The sequence below is a fragment of the Pollachius pollachius genome (assembly GCF_949987615.1).
Source record: "Pollachius pollachius genome assembly, chromosome: 18".
NCBI lineage: Eukaryota > Metazoa > Chordata > Actinopteri > Gadiformes > Gadidae > Pollachius > Pollachius pollachius.
The window spans coordinates 9554264-9570955 of record NC_136951.1 but is presented as its reverse complement, the minus strand read 5'-3'; the positions used below and the strand labels follow the sequence as shown (position 1 = coordinate 9570955).

General features: G+C 43.1%; 1 protein-coding gene across 1 annotated transcript in view; it reads right to left on the bottom strand.

The window, feature by feature from the left end:
- astn2 (astrotactin 2) overlaps nucleotides 1-16692 on the bottom strand; it is a gene marked incomplete at both ends in the record, with an annotated part of 274785 nt that overhangs the window by 155633 nt on the left and 102460 nt on the right. Inside the window, one exon of the mRNA XM_079755910.1 lies at nucleotides 1029-1136. Within this exon, the coding sequence (XP_079612036.1) occupies nucleotides 1029-1136 (108 nt within the window). The remainder of the gene's footprint in view (nucleotides 1-1028; nucleotides 1137-16692) is intronic.

The window sequence follows — 16692 nt, the reverse complement described above, 5'->3', positions numbered from 1 at the left end:
AAGGCTGTGTGCGCCTCGCCATTGCGATACATCCACTGTAAACAGAGCGCATGGTACCGTGGCTGCAAGCTGTTCAGGGCCACACCCCCACCCTCCTCCTTGGCCCGCCTCTCTCCTCCTCATTTGCATTAAAGCTACAGATACCGAAACGGCGCATTTGGGGAAAGCTCAATGTGCGACTGGCTCGTAGTGGCTGTAATTCTGCACCACGGCTAAATTTCGGGAACGTCTTCAAATACTGTGTTTGGGGCCCACTAATACCTTGATTAAAGCATCCATAAAGTAGCATGCCATGGGACCTTTAAAGGTTCATTGTGTAAAGTGTAGGATCAACTGGAGATAGGTTGCAGATTGCAACCAACTAAATTAACTCTACACACTTTTCTCAACACACAGTCCTCTTACTGCATCCAGAGTGCACATAGTGGTACAATACATTAGTGAACCTATATTAGTGAACCTGTAATTATTTCCTATTTGTTATATTTATTGATCATTCATTTCAATAGCAGGCAGTGCTATATGGCAATGTTTGCTTGCACTGCGGTAAGTGAATAGTTAGCTCTGATAACATTACGGTAGCAATCGCAACCATTTTGTTGTACCAACTTTCTCAGAGAGAGTGATAGCACTACTTTTATTGAACAAAAAGGGAAACAACCTAAAAAATTAAAGTCTCCTTAACGTGGATGAATTAAATGCACACCCAATTATCCTAACCTCCCTCATCGCTTCCTGCCATTTACTACACTAGTTTACACTTAGATGGAAAAGTGCAACTTAATTATCATTTCTCTGTAGACAGCATGTTTTGGTGAAAGGATGGACCATGCTTTTCTTCACTAGGTAATATTGTGCACGCCGGAGAGGATATTGTACACACTGTAATTAATATATTCATACCAAGTCAACACGTAAACAAGTACACACACACACACACACACACACACACACACACACACACACACACACACACACACACACACACACACACACACACACACACACAAAGCCACCAGCCGGCCCACCTTTGATGCGTCTCTGACCCCGGTGCTGCTCTGTGTAGAACTTCATCTGGTTGTCGTCCTCGGGCTCCGAACACGAGTCCACCTGGTGTCCGAACACCGGCCCGGTTACTAGCAGGGGAGTGAGGAGACGCAGCGGACACACCGTTAGCCCTATATAGCCTGCGTCTCATCCACAGCTATGAAAGGTTAAAGGCTGAGACATAAAAGTAACGAAATAAAAGTTGGAAGAGCTCTGAATAAATTCCAGGTGCTGCACAACCAAATTGGTGAAGACAAATAAATAGAGGAGCTGTATGGATCAGAATACAGAATGAAACAATGGGTATGACCGGCATGTTCCGTGGACATCTCAGTGTTACATCTCAGTGATAGAAAAGGTGGCATGAATGGGTGTGAATACTGATGAATAGTGACAGTAAAAGTATGTGGTCCGTCATCAAATCAAATGCGACCCGTCAGCCAGCATCTTTCTGCCGTTTTTAAAAGAGGCCCCGTACTCACACCAGGTGGGCCATTGACACACCCCTTTAATATCCGTCAGTGTGTCTGACATCACAAGTGGTATGTGGTATGGTGGCTAAGTTGAATGTCGTTTTACACTGACTAACATGATTATTCCCTGACATGTTATCCACAACTCAAAACTATTATACACAAGGGTTGAAGGTTTAATCCTAGTCTACCGGTTGGTAGGACCCACCAGGTAGGTGGCTGGGGAGCACATCACTAATCTGAGTGAAATAACTAATACTTGTGATGTAACAACCACTTGGAGAGATATTAAAAATGGCTTATCATGACAAATACACTGTGATAAGTAACAACATATGATAATATTCACACCACAGACAGAGCACAGGCGTGGCTTTGTGTGAGATGTCCATTACCGCAAATACAATACACAGAGAAGAACAAAAATAATGTTCTTGGACCTTCGATCTGGGTTTTGAGGACGGTACCGAAGCGGATAAAACCCTTATAGAACACTTGACAGAACGGAGTACATCACTTTAACGGAGCAGGATGAGGGTGAAGAGATCCTCAGCGTGATTGGATTGACTGGATTTGCAAAGCCCCCACACACACACACACACACACACACACACACACACACACAGCAAGGTTTTTTAGGACGCCTTTGCGCTTAAAAGGCAGCTCAGCTGAATTGGGCGGGCGGGGCTTGGACCAGACACCTGATTGGATGAAATGACGGAGGGCTGGAGAGGGAGGATGGCTACACTGGGCTGAAAGGGAGGAAGGCAGAGAAGAAAGTAATACAAAACTAGCAATTTGGTATGAGCTATCTGTCACCCATGTAAAGGGACTCTTTTGTTCGCTGTTTCAGAACAATGGTCAGCTCCCCACTGGAGCAGCTGTCCATGGTGCTGGCTGCTATTTAATTTGTCTGTCACCTCTCTTTCTCTCTCTCTCTCTCGTTCTTTCTCGCTCTCCCTCCCTATACATCTCCTCGCTCTCTTTTGCACGCCCCCGATCCTTCCCCCTCCTTCCTTTCCTCCCTCCCGGGCTCACCCAACCACATCATCCACCCCCCTCTCTCCGTCCCTCAGTGTCTTCATCTTCTAGTATCTTCCTCTCTCCTCCAGCCATTCAATCCCTCCCTCACCCACCCATCCCCCTCTCTCTCTCAATCCCTCCCACCCTCTCCATCCCTTTCTCTTTCAATCTCTCTCTCTCCCTCCCTCACTTCCCCCCCCCAATCATCCATCCCGCCCTTATCTACGCCTCTTCCTCTTACTTCGCCTTCGTCTCCAACCACAACCAGCACCTCCCCCCCACCTTCTGGTCATATCCTCCAACATGATGCATAAATTCATAACCAATTTTACACCACATTGCTTCTGCTTCAGTCTCCAAACACAGCCCAGACTCCCGACCCTGTTTAAACGCACTCGACCAAAGGAATGACACAAAACTTTTTCAGAATGAACTTTTTTCCCCTCTCTCTCTCCCCCCCGTTCCCCCCTCTGTGAATCGATAGAACTTTGAGCATTAAGTCAAATCTTTATGGCCCCAGACAAGGCTTCCCTGGAGTTATGGAAAATATAATATTCATGGAGTTAATAAAAGAGGAAACAGTTTTCTTGTTCAAGGGTGGGGGAGGGGGGTAAGAGGATGGTGGGGGGGGTACGAGGAAGTTGAAATGACAGCTGGGGTGTAGGGGGAGGCTGGAGAAGACAGGGACTCCTCCATCATGGACGATAAATTGAAGCTCCTGCTGCTCAGAGGAAAAGAGGCGAGGCGAGGAGCGCAGGGGCTTATGGGTAACAAACAAGCTCTGGCGAGGCCTTTCGTCGGGTAACAGGTTGATAAAGTGCATCCTGTTTTATCTCTTCATTTCCTGAAAGGATGCATACAGACGCTCAATATATTCTGGCTGGTGAGCTCATCCCTCAGAAGCTGCTTTCGGAGAAATGGGGCATCAAAGTTTCGAGACCTTCTTCTAAACTTGTAGTCGGATCATCCGTCTACCCGTGGAGCCACTCCCCTACTTCTGTCTGACAGAGTTCATATTGAATTAAGTCAGAAACTCAGCAAACAAATGATGTCACGCATATGTATTGACTTGCAAAACAATTGCACAAAAAGTATTTTGCCATTGTGGCGTCAGTCTTTGTAACGTTTTGCCATTCATAACTAATTAGTTCATTATATTGCATATGTGTTGATCTATAACAGTTATAAACAGCAGGAAGAATTGTCCTGAAAAAACAAATTCTTGAAAATTAGAATTAAATTCCCATTCCATCACCATCACCATAATGATCATCATCATAATTTCTGCATTAGTATTCGTTAGCATTAGAATAAACATTATTATCGGAAGTCCATGTGCGACAATGCCATTCTGGATGTTCCCTGCAGACGACACATATTATGCAGGTTTAAAAATAATCCCAAAATAGAATCTCAGGAAAAACAATTACTTGTTAACAAAGTGACTCACTTCGTCTCGAACATCGCATCACTGCCCAGAGAGAAATACATTGATTTCCTGTCCCCTCTTCCCTTTTAATGTGCTGCAGATAGACTAAGCAGATGAATTCCTCTGGTCCAAAGGATTACGCAAGACAACAATGTTTGCATATAAACACAAGCAAAACACAACCTCATTAACAGAGGGAGTTAATTTGAACAAAGAGAAACTCCTTTCCCCAGTAACCTAGAAAACAGGGTGAGTGTATAGATAATACCACATTATGGAGGGGGAAGGGATCAGCACTTTAACATGACAACCTTTATTGCATGGGTACAATCTAAGACATGGTATTAACAACCCAGCAATCTGATACAACAGCTTTCATTCCTCTTGGGCTGGCAGGGTTGTCTTGGTTTTAAATGGATTATTTGTTTTTCCAGTGACTTTATCATTATGCAAATTGCTGATGTTGTCATTTTGGGGTCCCAGTGCATTTAGCACACTCTATTTACTACGCACTATGTCTTGTGAGCAACGACACGCTCAGACACACACACACACACACACACACACCACACACACACTAATCAAACACACAGACACACAAAGACATGCTACCACTGACACACAAACACACACACACACACACACAACCATTACCAGAACTGCAGATGGGAGCGCAAAGACAAAAACGCGCACACACACCACACTTTGTCTTGTGAGAACCGAAACCCTCTCAGACACACAAACACAGACACACACACACACACAAACACACACGATCAAACACACAAATGCATGCAACAACACACAAATACATGCAACAACACACACACACACACACACGCACACAATCAAAGGCAAAATATAAATCACAACAACAAGACAGACACAAATAAACACAGGAGACTTGTTCCAGTTTGATTTTAAAATGAAGCTCCAGAGACTGGGAGATAGCGGGCAGAGCAAACTCCTCAAGGGACCCACGGATCAAATGCGGCGGCAAAAGAAGAAAAAAGACTGGAATAAACGAAAATGGAAGTAAATGGAGGGAGATAAGATGACTTTTTCAGAACTTGTCACAAAATCACGGCGGCTATTTTGGTGCGGACGTCCGCAGCGGGGGGAGAGATGAAGGCGCCTGAACGCACGCGGTCCTCTCTCGGCCGTGGATGAAATGTGTGCACAGGGACGACACGTGTGACGGATAAATTTGTGTTCATTGCACGCGTGGCTTGGCCCCTTTGTAGTACACGTGAAAACAATCCACACTTTTTGTGCGATTCCTTTCGTTTTTCTTTTACTTGTTATTGATGTATCACTGGCAAACCATAAAGGAACCAGGGCGCATGAAAATAAACAGACAAGGGGAAACATACAAAGAAATATAGGAGGATATTAAGGACAAATTGCTGTGTAAGCAGGCCACATCCAGATGGTTAGCCGTGCGGATACACCCAGCCCCCTTGGTAACCCCGCCTGACGACTAAAGCTTCATTCGTCTTCTTTATCTGTCCTGCCTTTAATCCCGCCTTACCGCTTTCTCCGTATTATTTCTCAATTTCGAAAAGCACGCTTGGAAAGCGCCTATCACGTCCCACCGTTGCACTAAAAAGCCTCCTGTGTCAGCACAAACAAAAGTTTTCTGTTTCATTAAACCAGCTTTTTTCTAACTCACTTAGTTTGAAGGGCCAGTGAAACCGATAGACAGATTTAGTTCTAAACACATTAGTATGTCTTCTACGACCTTGAACCTGGTAGTCTACGCCATTTTCTTGCCATTACAGAAATCAACCTCAAACTGTTAGTGAAAGTTGTAAACCGCTGGGAACTCCGCTCCCGTTTATCTTTGGAGTTACGAGTGCCTTTTCTGGGTATTCTTTGACGTCACAACCGAAATATGGACATGTGGCTCTCTCTTTAGGCAGCGGTCGGCTGTGGCGAAGAGAGGGTCACGACACTCTGACAATGGTAGTGTAACGCAACATTGTGTGGCGCATTTCATATACAACAACCCTCATTATAACACACATGCCCAACGTGAACCGTATCCATGGGAATAACACACCGCCTTGCCTTTCTAGAAATGTCAGCCCAAAACACAGTCTTGGTTTGTGTACGGATATGAGCTGAAACACAGGCTTTCACTTTAAATATGGTGTGGAAAATGGTTGTTTCTCTCCCATTTCCACACTTATTCACCGTACCCATCTGTTGGCAGGTTTTTTCGTCGAGGCTTCGCGACAAATGATCCAAAAGAAGAGGTGTGTTTTACCCCTAGCTGTCTTAAAACATATTCTGACTTGAGGTCCCATTAAATAATGTTAAAGACAGGTTAAGTGTTCTAATTCCGGCTTGCGTCAGACTCAAATCGACACCTTGGAAACATCACAGCCTCGACAGTTTCTTTCCGGAATACATTATTCATCGGTAAACCCAAAAATAAATGTCTTGTGAAGAAAGCGTGAAATAAAAGAAAACTTGACATCTGCTGTGTTGGGCCTGACATTCATTGCAAGGTTCAAGGAAGGGTGCGTGTTTGTTACTGCTTTTGTGTTTTTTCTGGGAAAAATATATCAAAATACACGCTTGCTGGAGGAAATATATAATGCATGGAACAATGCTTATCAACTTTTACAATGTGTTGTTGTACAATCGATAAACTGCCCATAATTTACGGGGCCTGCAAAACAAAAAGTTTCGGGGAAGTTAGCTGATCGTCTGGGGACTTCAGCAGGTTAAATAAACGGCAGGACCGCTTTTCGCTCATTGTTTTCCCCAGTTACCGCTGATGCGGAAAGCGTTGAATTGCGGAAATACATTCATGTATTTTTATTGACTGAACAAATACAACACTACAGTCCAGGTAAAGATAAGTAATGGAGTGAATATGCTGTTGCCGCCACACTAAGAAAAGCCTAAGTGCGCATTTTACCTGTACGCATCGTAGAGTGAGATTCCCTAACCCCTACCTGCTCCTAAATGACATGTATCTGCATTGACTTAACTGAAGTCACTTAGGAATAAAATGTCAACTAATTAGTAATAGCATTTGAGCTGTATTCCACGGTTACAAAGTTGAATTGTTTTATGGAGAAATGTACTGACACATACACACACACACACACACAGAAGAAGAACGCAAATACGATTCAGGGGAATTGTGATAATACACTATTTTCCAATTGGTCTCCAAATGAGAATTATGAGGGTGTGTGAGGTGGGAAGGCACTGCCCCTACGTCTTAGAACAATACTGGCTCCTCTTTTCACGTCAAGGGGAGGCAAACCCCAAGCCCTCTAGAACTGAAAGCACTGGCACACTTGCAGATACTCACATCATCAATGTCAAACAAAATAAAACACATCCGGTTTGGAGAAGAGGAGAGAGAGAGAGAGAGAGAGAGAGAGAGAGAGAGAGAGAGAGAGAGAGAGAGAGAGAGAGAGAGAGAGAGAGAGAGAGAGAGAGAGAGAGATACAGAGAAAGAGAGTGAGAGAGCTACAGAGAGAGACAGATACAGAGGGATTGAGAGATACAGAGATAGTGAGAGAGATACAGAGAGAGTGAGATACAGAGAGTTAGAGAGACAGAGAGAGCGAGAGAGATACAGAGAGATAGCGATACAGAGAGACAGAGAGATCACACTTCACAGAACCTGGATGACACAATATGTGTCTCTTATCAACAGTGTGAGGCGGAGAACGAAGACAGTGGTCCCACCTGACACACAAACAAACACACACAACAAAACCCAGCTGTCAGATATAGGTCATATTTCGCAAAAAAACTAAAATGCTAATAAAATGTGAGCAGCCACAATTAAATGAAACCCAAGCCAGACTGTCCTCGTACACTGCAGAGATTGTCAAAGTAAAATGCTGTGTAGAGGCAAATTAGCACCCAGCAGGACTCAGACACAGGGCCGAGGCAGATGTTAAGAAAAGCAGTGAATCATTTGAACGTGGTGTGATGTGATTGGCACAGCTACCATGTGGCGGTGGCTGACGACATTTCATCCGTCCGTCAAAGATGCAAACTACATGCTAATGCTGCTCGGACACGCTTCAACAAAACTCTTTTTTGGGCATGATGGTAGACTGTTTGTCAAAACTGTAAAACAATGAATTAATATGAATGCATTCCATTGTCTGTATATTTCTTCTTCTGCCAAGTTGACTGTTGTTGATTTTAGTTGTTTTTACTTTTATTTTTTGTCTTTGTAACTTTTCAAATAAGGTAAACTTTCCATTGTTGTGAACAAGCATATTAAAAGCAGTTAATAAGTAATGCGTGCAAATGCACAAAAGCATGTGCTGCCCTTGACCTCTGAACTCTGCTACGCCATTTAAATTGCTCATTATGAGATTCATCTCCCGGCTCCTCTATGGTCTATTTGAGTGTGTCCTTGCCCCTGATAGTCCTCCCTGCCCACACCACACCAAGTATAATGTGTTTTATAACCAGTGTAACATATGTTGTTCAGTATAACTCTGTCTTGGTGTTTCAGAGTGTTCGCATAGAATGTGAATCAATAAGTAAGCTTTAGATTGCAATGTTCTTTCCTGCTGTACATCATCATTATTAGCACTGTGAATCAGTAAGGTGACTTTATATAGCTGAACATCATTATTATCAGAATCGCAAATCAGTAACACAGATAGTAATGTACAATAACGCTGTAGATCATCATTATTGGCATTGAGAATAAGAATACGAATAAGAAAAATAATCGCAGCAGAAAAAACAAGTATGCTACAACATCTTACTGAACAAGGTTAGACAAACAAAACCATAGTTTACAGTTTGTTTTGATATTGAGTCGCACTCAGCGGGGTGCCTGACAAAGGGGAAACACGCAACAAACTCCAGTCCCCGCAGCAATCATAAAGTCCTCATGTTCCTCTGGAATTATTCTTTATGTCAGCTGTCGCTATCACCTTCTCAATATAAAACCAGCATCTAATTAAATGCAGCATTCAATTTGTTCAGAGGGAACCAAAAAGTAAAGAAAAAATGACAGCCCTGTTGCCATCAAATGTGTCAGACTAACAAAAAGAAACAGCAGTGTTTGTACAATTACAACAAGCAATGTGTTTAGAAAATTTGGAATATTTGTTTAATAGACAGATTTAGATTTTCTTTTGCTATATCTTGCTATGTCTTTATCAGCATTAAGTGCGGAAGCACATTTCAATTTGTATTTGGTAATAAAACATGATAATATATACAAATAGGAACAATAAATATATGTATGGCTCTTGAATCCCTCAAAGATGTCAAACTTTATGACAGTGGTGAGTGAGCTATTGTGAATTATTTTTGCACATCATAACATTTTTGTTTCAAATATTTGTTCTGTGGTTTATTTATAAATCAATATATATGCATGCATGCATTTCAAGCGATTTGAGCTCTACAAAAAAGTGATTGAGTGGTTGGAAAATAACACAATAATGGAATACTTGAGACAGGAACTATACTTTTATAAAACACACTCATAGGAGAAGCCAAGTAAGGCATTATGATTCCATCTTCTATTCATTCATTCCCATCTTTCTATAATTTTAAAAGGGACGGTTGGTTCTGAACACAATCCTCAACCAATAGCTACGAAACCTGTCTCACAGCAAAGATGTTCAATGAAGTAGGATGATGATGAATAATACAGGGGTATCTTTTATGTCTATTTGTATTCATTAAAATGTAAAGAAAAAAGGTTTGGGTCTGGGATCTCCATAAGGTATTGGTGTGAAACGGAAAGGCTTTTCATGCATCCTACCAACTTTAATAATGTGGTTGACTGTATTTTAGTTTGATAGGCACAGGGGGAAGTAATAACTTTGACAGACTGACAGCCAAATCATCTTATATTCTGCTGAGCAGATGTAGCTGATGTCAACATCGGCAAGAGTTCAATGTCTGTTGGTTATTTCAGCGATTCCACAGCTTTCTTGCAGGTATATTTTGTTAGATTAAATCACATTTACATCATTTATTCTGCTTTCTATTTGTATGAACACCATCCATCAGGTGTATTTTCAAATCACATATTGTAAAATATTAAGGACAAGGTAAGGGTTAGTAAACTAAATTAATCTCAGATGGGACAACTGGGAGTCACAACAAAGTAAGGGAAAGCTTAATAACACCCTTGTGTTTGTTCTACGTTATTGAAGTTGAGCTAAAAATTGTCATACCACGAATCCCCCGTACATCATCATCATCAATCTCAGAAACCGCAAACACTGATTTAAAACAGCACGGACCTCATGCTAAACTACTACACCTCATTTAGTAGCGCACATGCTGCTCCTTGTGGGCAAGAGAGCTTATAGGAGAGAGACCGAGAGAGACAGAGAGAGAGCAAGAGAGAGAGACAGAGAGCGCGAGAGAGAGACAGAGAGCGTGAGACAGACAGACAGACAGACAGACAGACAGACAGACAGACAGACAGACAGACAGAGATAGAGGGAGTGATGAGGAGACTTTATACTGGATGTACCCTCAGCCGACCCCTACAGTCGTCCACCGTGGCCCAGAGAGAACGTAGGGGGAATCCATCAAGAAGTGGTATAGTTTGGGGCGGTGCGGTATCCGATAAAAAACAGGCCCGGGGCAGGCTACCCCGTCTTTCCTCTCACAGAGGGGATTTAGTGGTAAACCAGGAAACCCTTACACAACCAGCAGCAGCGTGTTGATCCTTTCATTTGATGCAGGGTATCCGTGTGTCTGTTTGTATGTGAGTCCTGGTTGGAAGCTGTAGAAAATAGGGTTTCCCTGTATTTGCCATTCCTTGCTACATGGCATCTCTCCCTCTGTGTCTGAAGCTATCTTTGCCGATCGGCCTCTGTCTCTTTCTCTCTTGCGGTTTATCTGTCTATCTGTCATCTCACTTTCTCTCTCCATCTCTAGCTGCCTCACACTCTCGTTCTCCCTCTGTACAAATGCATGTACATCTCTCTCTTTGCCTCATTTTCACTGGCAGCAATCCTTATACAACACAACCGGCGCCATGGGCAACATCGCCATTATGTTTTACAATGAGTTTACATATTTATTTTATTCACCCGCACAAACCACAAAGGGTTTGTTCTCCTCTTTGGTCTTCTTTAGACAACACCGACATTAGGCATCTCTTTTGCACGTATAGGCACAGTGTCAACACCCTAATTGGCAGCTGTTTTTTTTATATGTAAGTGGGCAGGCTGGGACAATTTCCAATCAGAGTGACACATCTCACGTTCATCTCCAACAGTAAGGTGAGGAGACCACTAGCGATGAGAGACGGAGAACTGTCGTATTCACTCGTCTTTTTTAAAGAGAGAAGGGAGGGGTGTAAAATTACACCGCCAGTAATCAACTCTGTTACCGGCAAATCAAATGGTGTTGAATGATAGATGGAGACATAGATGTCAAGCTAGCTGGCGATATTATTACCATGAGAAGCGACTAATTGGATAGCAGGGTCTGTGTGATATCTAAGTGTGCCCATCTCTTTTTACACAAAGAGTGAAATGAGTTGTTTATGTTGCATGTGTGAGTCTCTCCCTGAACATGTATCTGATGTAGACATAGATCTGTCACACAACGATGTGGGACAACACAACAAAAACAACATAGGCTAATTGTCTTTGGTTAGAGGAGAGGAATGGCAATCGCCTACAAAACGGGATTAAAGTGTAATTCCGGTGAAAATTGAACCCAGGGTCTTTGTTTCGGCATGTATACCCATCAAATAAGCCCTCTAGAGCAGGGGTGCTCACACTTTTTCAGCATGCAAGCTACTTAGAAAATGACCAAGTTAAAATGATCTACCTACTACAAAAATGCTAAACATATTTATTCATGAATATATTGAGAATTCTCTATATGTACAATGTATGTTGATGTCCCTTGCATAACAGCATGAGCCCATATTGCACAACACAACACAATTAACCATGTACATTTTTTGTCATTACCTTATTCTGATGACTTGCACTGAATGGAATCAGCCAGGGATGCATAGTCCGGACAATAGCTGCTGACAGCCAGCCTCAAGCACACTTCCAAATGATCATCAGTTATGGTGGAACGGTACTTGGACTTAATGATCTTCATGTGGGAAAAGGCTGACTCACATAAATAAGTGGAGCCAAATAAAGCAGTCAAGGAGGTAGCACATTTCCTCATATTGGGGTACTTTTCCTCCGTGTGTAAGTTCCAGAACTCTCCATGAGCTCTGGACTTCAGCTGAATGTCTGCTTGTAATGTCAAAATCTCATCTTCCACTCCAGAAGAGTTCAGGTGAAACAGTGTTGAAATTTTTGATGCGAGTGAATCAACCTCAGCATCTTCCCGAAAAGGATAGCACATGAATGTAGCGACTGGCTCGAGCAAAGAAAAGTCTTGAAAGAGTTTGTCAAACTCTGACAGACATTTGTCAATCTGCTCTGTGTAGCGTGCACTGTCAAGTTGCACACAGGCTTTCCCTTGCATCTCCAGCTCTGACGCCAGGTTCTGGAAGTTTGCCAAATCATGGCGCCGCAGCTTTGAGGAGAGATGTTGCATCTTTCGTTTGAATGCATTAACTGAGCTGATCATATTAATCACTGTTTTGTCTTTTCCCTGCAGCTCTAGATTAAGGTCATTCCATAGGTTTGTCAGATCAGTTAAAAATGCCAAGTCTAACAGCCACTGACCGTCATTTAGTTGCTTGTATTCTGCATGTCCAGCTACACGGAAAAGCTCCTTAATCTCCGGACAGAGCTGTCGAAATCTTTGCAGGAATTTCCCTCGACTAAGCCATCTCACGTCAGTGTGTAGCAACAACTCAGAGTGGTCGCAGTCAGCCTGCTCCAGATGGGCACGGAATAGCCGTCTTTGAAGAGATCTGGCGCGAATAGAACAGGCGATCTTCATTGCCACATCCATGATCTCTTTCATGTTGAGCATTTTAGCGCATAACACTTGTTGGTGTATTATGCAGTGGTAATTCAGGAAGTCCGGGAAAGCATCGTCCTCCCTGCACTTGGCAATAACTCCATTCACGCGGCCAACCATTGCGGGTGCTCCATCCGTGGTGATGGACACCAATTTGTGCACTGGGAGCTGGGTTTTCGTGATAAAGTTATTGAAAGACTAAAATATATCCTCTCCTCGCGTGTGTTCTTTCATGGGTAGTAGTGTTAACAGCTCCTCTTTTGCAGTCATGTCAGTAAACACCATCCGAATAAAAATGCACAACTGGGCTGTGTCACTCACGTCCGTAGATTCGTCCAACTGCAGTGAGAAGCACTCGCAATCTGCGATGTCCTTCCAAAGTTGCTGCGTCAAATCCTCGGCCATGGCTTCACTGCGCCGTGTAACTGTACTTCTTGACAGCTGGAGAGCTTTGATCGAAGATAATATTTCTGCCTTGTTTTTAAAGTCTCGGAACAATGAGTCAGCTGCTTCAACGAATGCTTTTGAAGTTAGCTGTGAGAAAAGTGACTGCTGTCCGGACAACTGGCATTTTAGTTCCTTCACCTTTCTCATCCTCAGCTCGCTTTTCGGCGGGAAGTTGGTGTCATAGTTTTTATGAGCAGTCCGAAAATGCCGCTCCACATTTCCCTTTTTCGGTATGCAATGGTAGACTGGCAGATGAGGCAAACGCACTTCAAAAATGACGTAGTGAAAAAAAACTCCTCCTCCCATTCCGTATGAAAGTGATACGTTTTTGGCTTCTTACTCGGTCCAGCTCCCCCACTCATTTTTATACCCTTTCTTAAGATTAAGAGAAAAAACGAGGGCTAAAAATTGGTGGCTAACTAGGAAACTCGCAAGCTTTTTTTTAATTTTCCCACACTTAGTGCCGTTGTTTGCGCATGCGCAAATTTCATGATGATAGGCTGATGTCTATTTTTTAATGATGATTTTTGTTTTCCTTCAATGCCATGCGATCTACCCACGCTACCTTTGCGATCGACCGGTCGATCGTGATCGACGTATTGGGCACCCCTGCTCTAGAGTATAGAGTTTGCCCGGCGCAATGTTTGGCTTCCATGTTATTGGTTGGGGGCACCGCGAACGCTTCCAAATTGGTATTTTTTTAACCTCAAACCTCTGCAGTAGCATGATTAGGGTCCCTACACATAAAACGAAGCATCAACAACTTAGTTAGCGTACCGGGAGTTTATTAAAAAAGACTGCTTTTCAAGTCTGTGCCTTACCGGTAGGTCGAGGTTTCAAGGAAGTCCACACAAGTCGATTACCTGCTACCGTAAATAATATTATAGAGACGCAAACAAATTTAAAACTTTCGAGTATCAAGAGGGGAGAATCATGGACGCCAAACATTGCGCCGTGCAAACTCTATGCTCGATTTTTAATGAAAAAAGTTAATGCTAAATGCATTAAATGTAAATGAAATTGGTGTTTGACTTAAAGGGGGTTTGAAACCCTGAATATCCGCAGTCTACCTGGGCTTCCTTGAGCAAGACTTCAATAACACTCTTTATGCTTACTAATAACACAAACAAATAAATGCACTGGATGTTACTGGATAAAAGCTCAACGAAATGGTAACAATGACTCACATATCAAAGTGACGACGCCAACGGATGCATTTAGTTCAATATGAACTAGTATACCGTATTTTTCGTCATGTGCTTTTTATATGAACTAGAATGTATTCCCATTCCAAACATCCCTCGGTTCCACTAAACCCACAGTCATACTGTTCCCAGAAAGTGGGTCAATGATCTCTGATGGTTTCCCGGGGAGGGGGAACACATCATTTCCTCCTGTGGTGTCCTCACACCACCCCCACATCCAGCCGCCTCATATTACAGAACGCTGGAACCCATCATCACATCAACCACCTTTGTGATATCAACATCACAGGAACATGGCAGGTAGACAATGGGACTAGTCTGTTGACATGTTCATTCCCTCATCTTATTCGTTGCTTCGTTTTGCATTCATTCAAAGGCAATTCAACCCACTTCCCTTGCCCCCCCCCCCCCAACACACACACACACACACACACACACACACACACACACATACACACACACACCGATTCATCTGAACAATGACCTAATGATCTTGAATGCCTCTTTGTCTGATTTGAACTGTATTCCCAGGCCCATTCCATTAGGACCACGGTGTGTGTGTGTGTGTGTGTGTGTGTGTGTGTGTGTGTGAGTCTAAGTCTGAGTCTGTGTGTGTGTGTGTGTGTGTGTGTGTGGGGGGGGGGGGGGGGGGGGGAGTGAGAGCTGTAATCACTGTTGTCCGTGCAGAGGATTGAGGGTTGATAAAATTGCAGCCTGGCACATACTGAATCCACTGGCATCATCAGTACACACACACACACAAACATACACACACACACACACACATCAGGAGAGCTGGGTCAAGACAGCGAGAGGGATATGGAGAGGGCAAGATAGAGAGAAAGAGAGGGATAAAGAGAGAGAGAGAAAGAGAGCGAAAGAGAGTGAGGCAGAGAGCAAGAGAGAGAGCGAGAGCAAGAGAGAGAGAGAGAGAGAGAGAGAGAGAGAGAGAGAGAGAGAGAGAGACGGAGTACTTTCATGTGCTACTTCAAAGCCTCAATTAAACAGGAGATAAGGGGGATAATAACCATGAGGTTATTCTCATCTTTGGCGGGCAGTAAGATGCATTGTGGCACATCAAAAAACACGCACCAGCCTGCTCCGCCACTTAGAAATGCATCAACGCCACAGCAGGGGACAACGGCCACATGCAAATAAGGTTATTCTGAAGGTAAAGGGAAAAGATAGATCCTAGTGTCGGGCTTGTTGTACTAACCCAGACATCTAAAAATAAAATAAAATGTGACATTCGAAGAAAAGCATTTCCCCAGTTGGACAGCAGCTCACAGAGGAAACGGAATCCTCGAGACCACATGTGAAATGTTATACAACGTAAGCACTGCAACCAGCTACTGTGTCGTCATTCATGCAGAAGGAATGGTGACTGGTGATAAAACTGCACAGATGGTGTCCTCTGCCTTCTGCCAGTCTAGATTCACCCAATAGCATCCATAAAGCCCATGTCCCAGAGAAACCAAGCCTTTGGATCCAAAATTGCTGCCGACTCATAACAACGGCCAAAGTCATCGGGACAATGACAAAAGAAAGTCGCGATCAATACAAAATAATCCAAATCAAATAATACAAACAAATGGATCTCTTGAATAGCTCGCTGGTATGAACTCCAGCTTGATTCACTTTTAAACTATCTGAGCGAAGCGAAACTAATGTTCAGCAGGGCTCCGACAACGAGAGAGAAAGACTCATTTAATGTAGAAATGCAAGGTCTTGAGTTATAAAATGGGGTAAAAAAAAAGTACAGCACTCTTCTATACAACTCAGAGGATTTTCAAATACCACCCAACACTTTATTCCCACAAGGAGATACATGTTTTGAGTTTTGAACCCTGCTCCCTCCCCTTGATTCAACACCTCTGCTTATTGTGTCTCCTGCTGACATGTCGACTTTTACATTGAGCAACGGCGGTTTACATCCAAGTGAGGCTGACAGTGAGGCTAACATTCAAAGCATGCAATCGATATGGGAGTAAATACAGAAAGGTCTGCACCAGCAAGTAGAACAAATAATAATGCTGGATAGGGTGCAGGGTAACTGTATCCAATTTACCACCTCCTAATATAAATTAATTTATGTTAGGAGGTGGTGATTGAAAGCATATTCAGAGGGCCGAAAGTAATATCGTTAGAACAG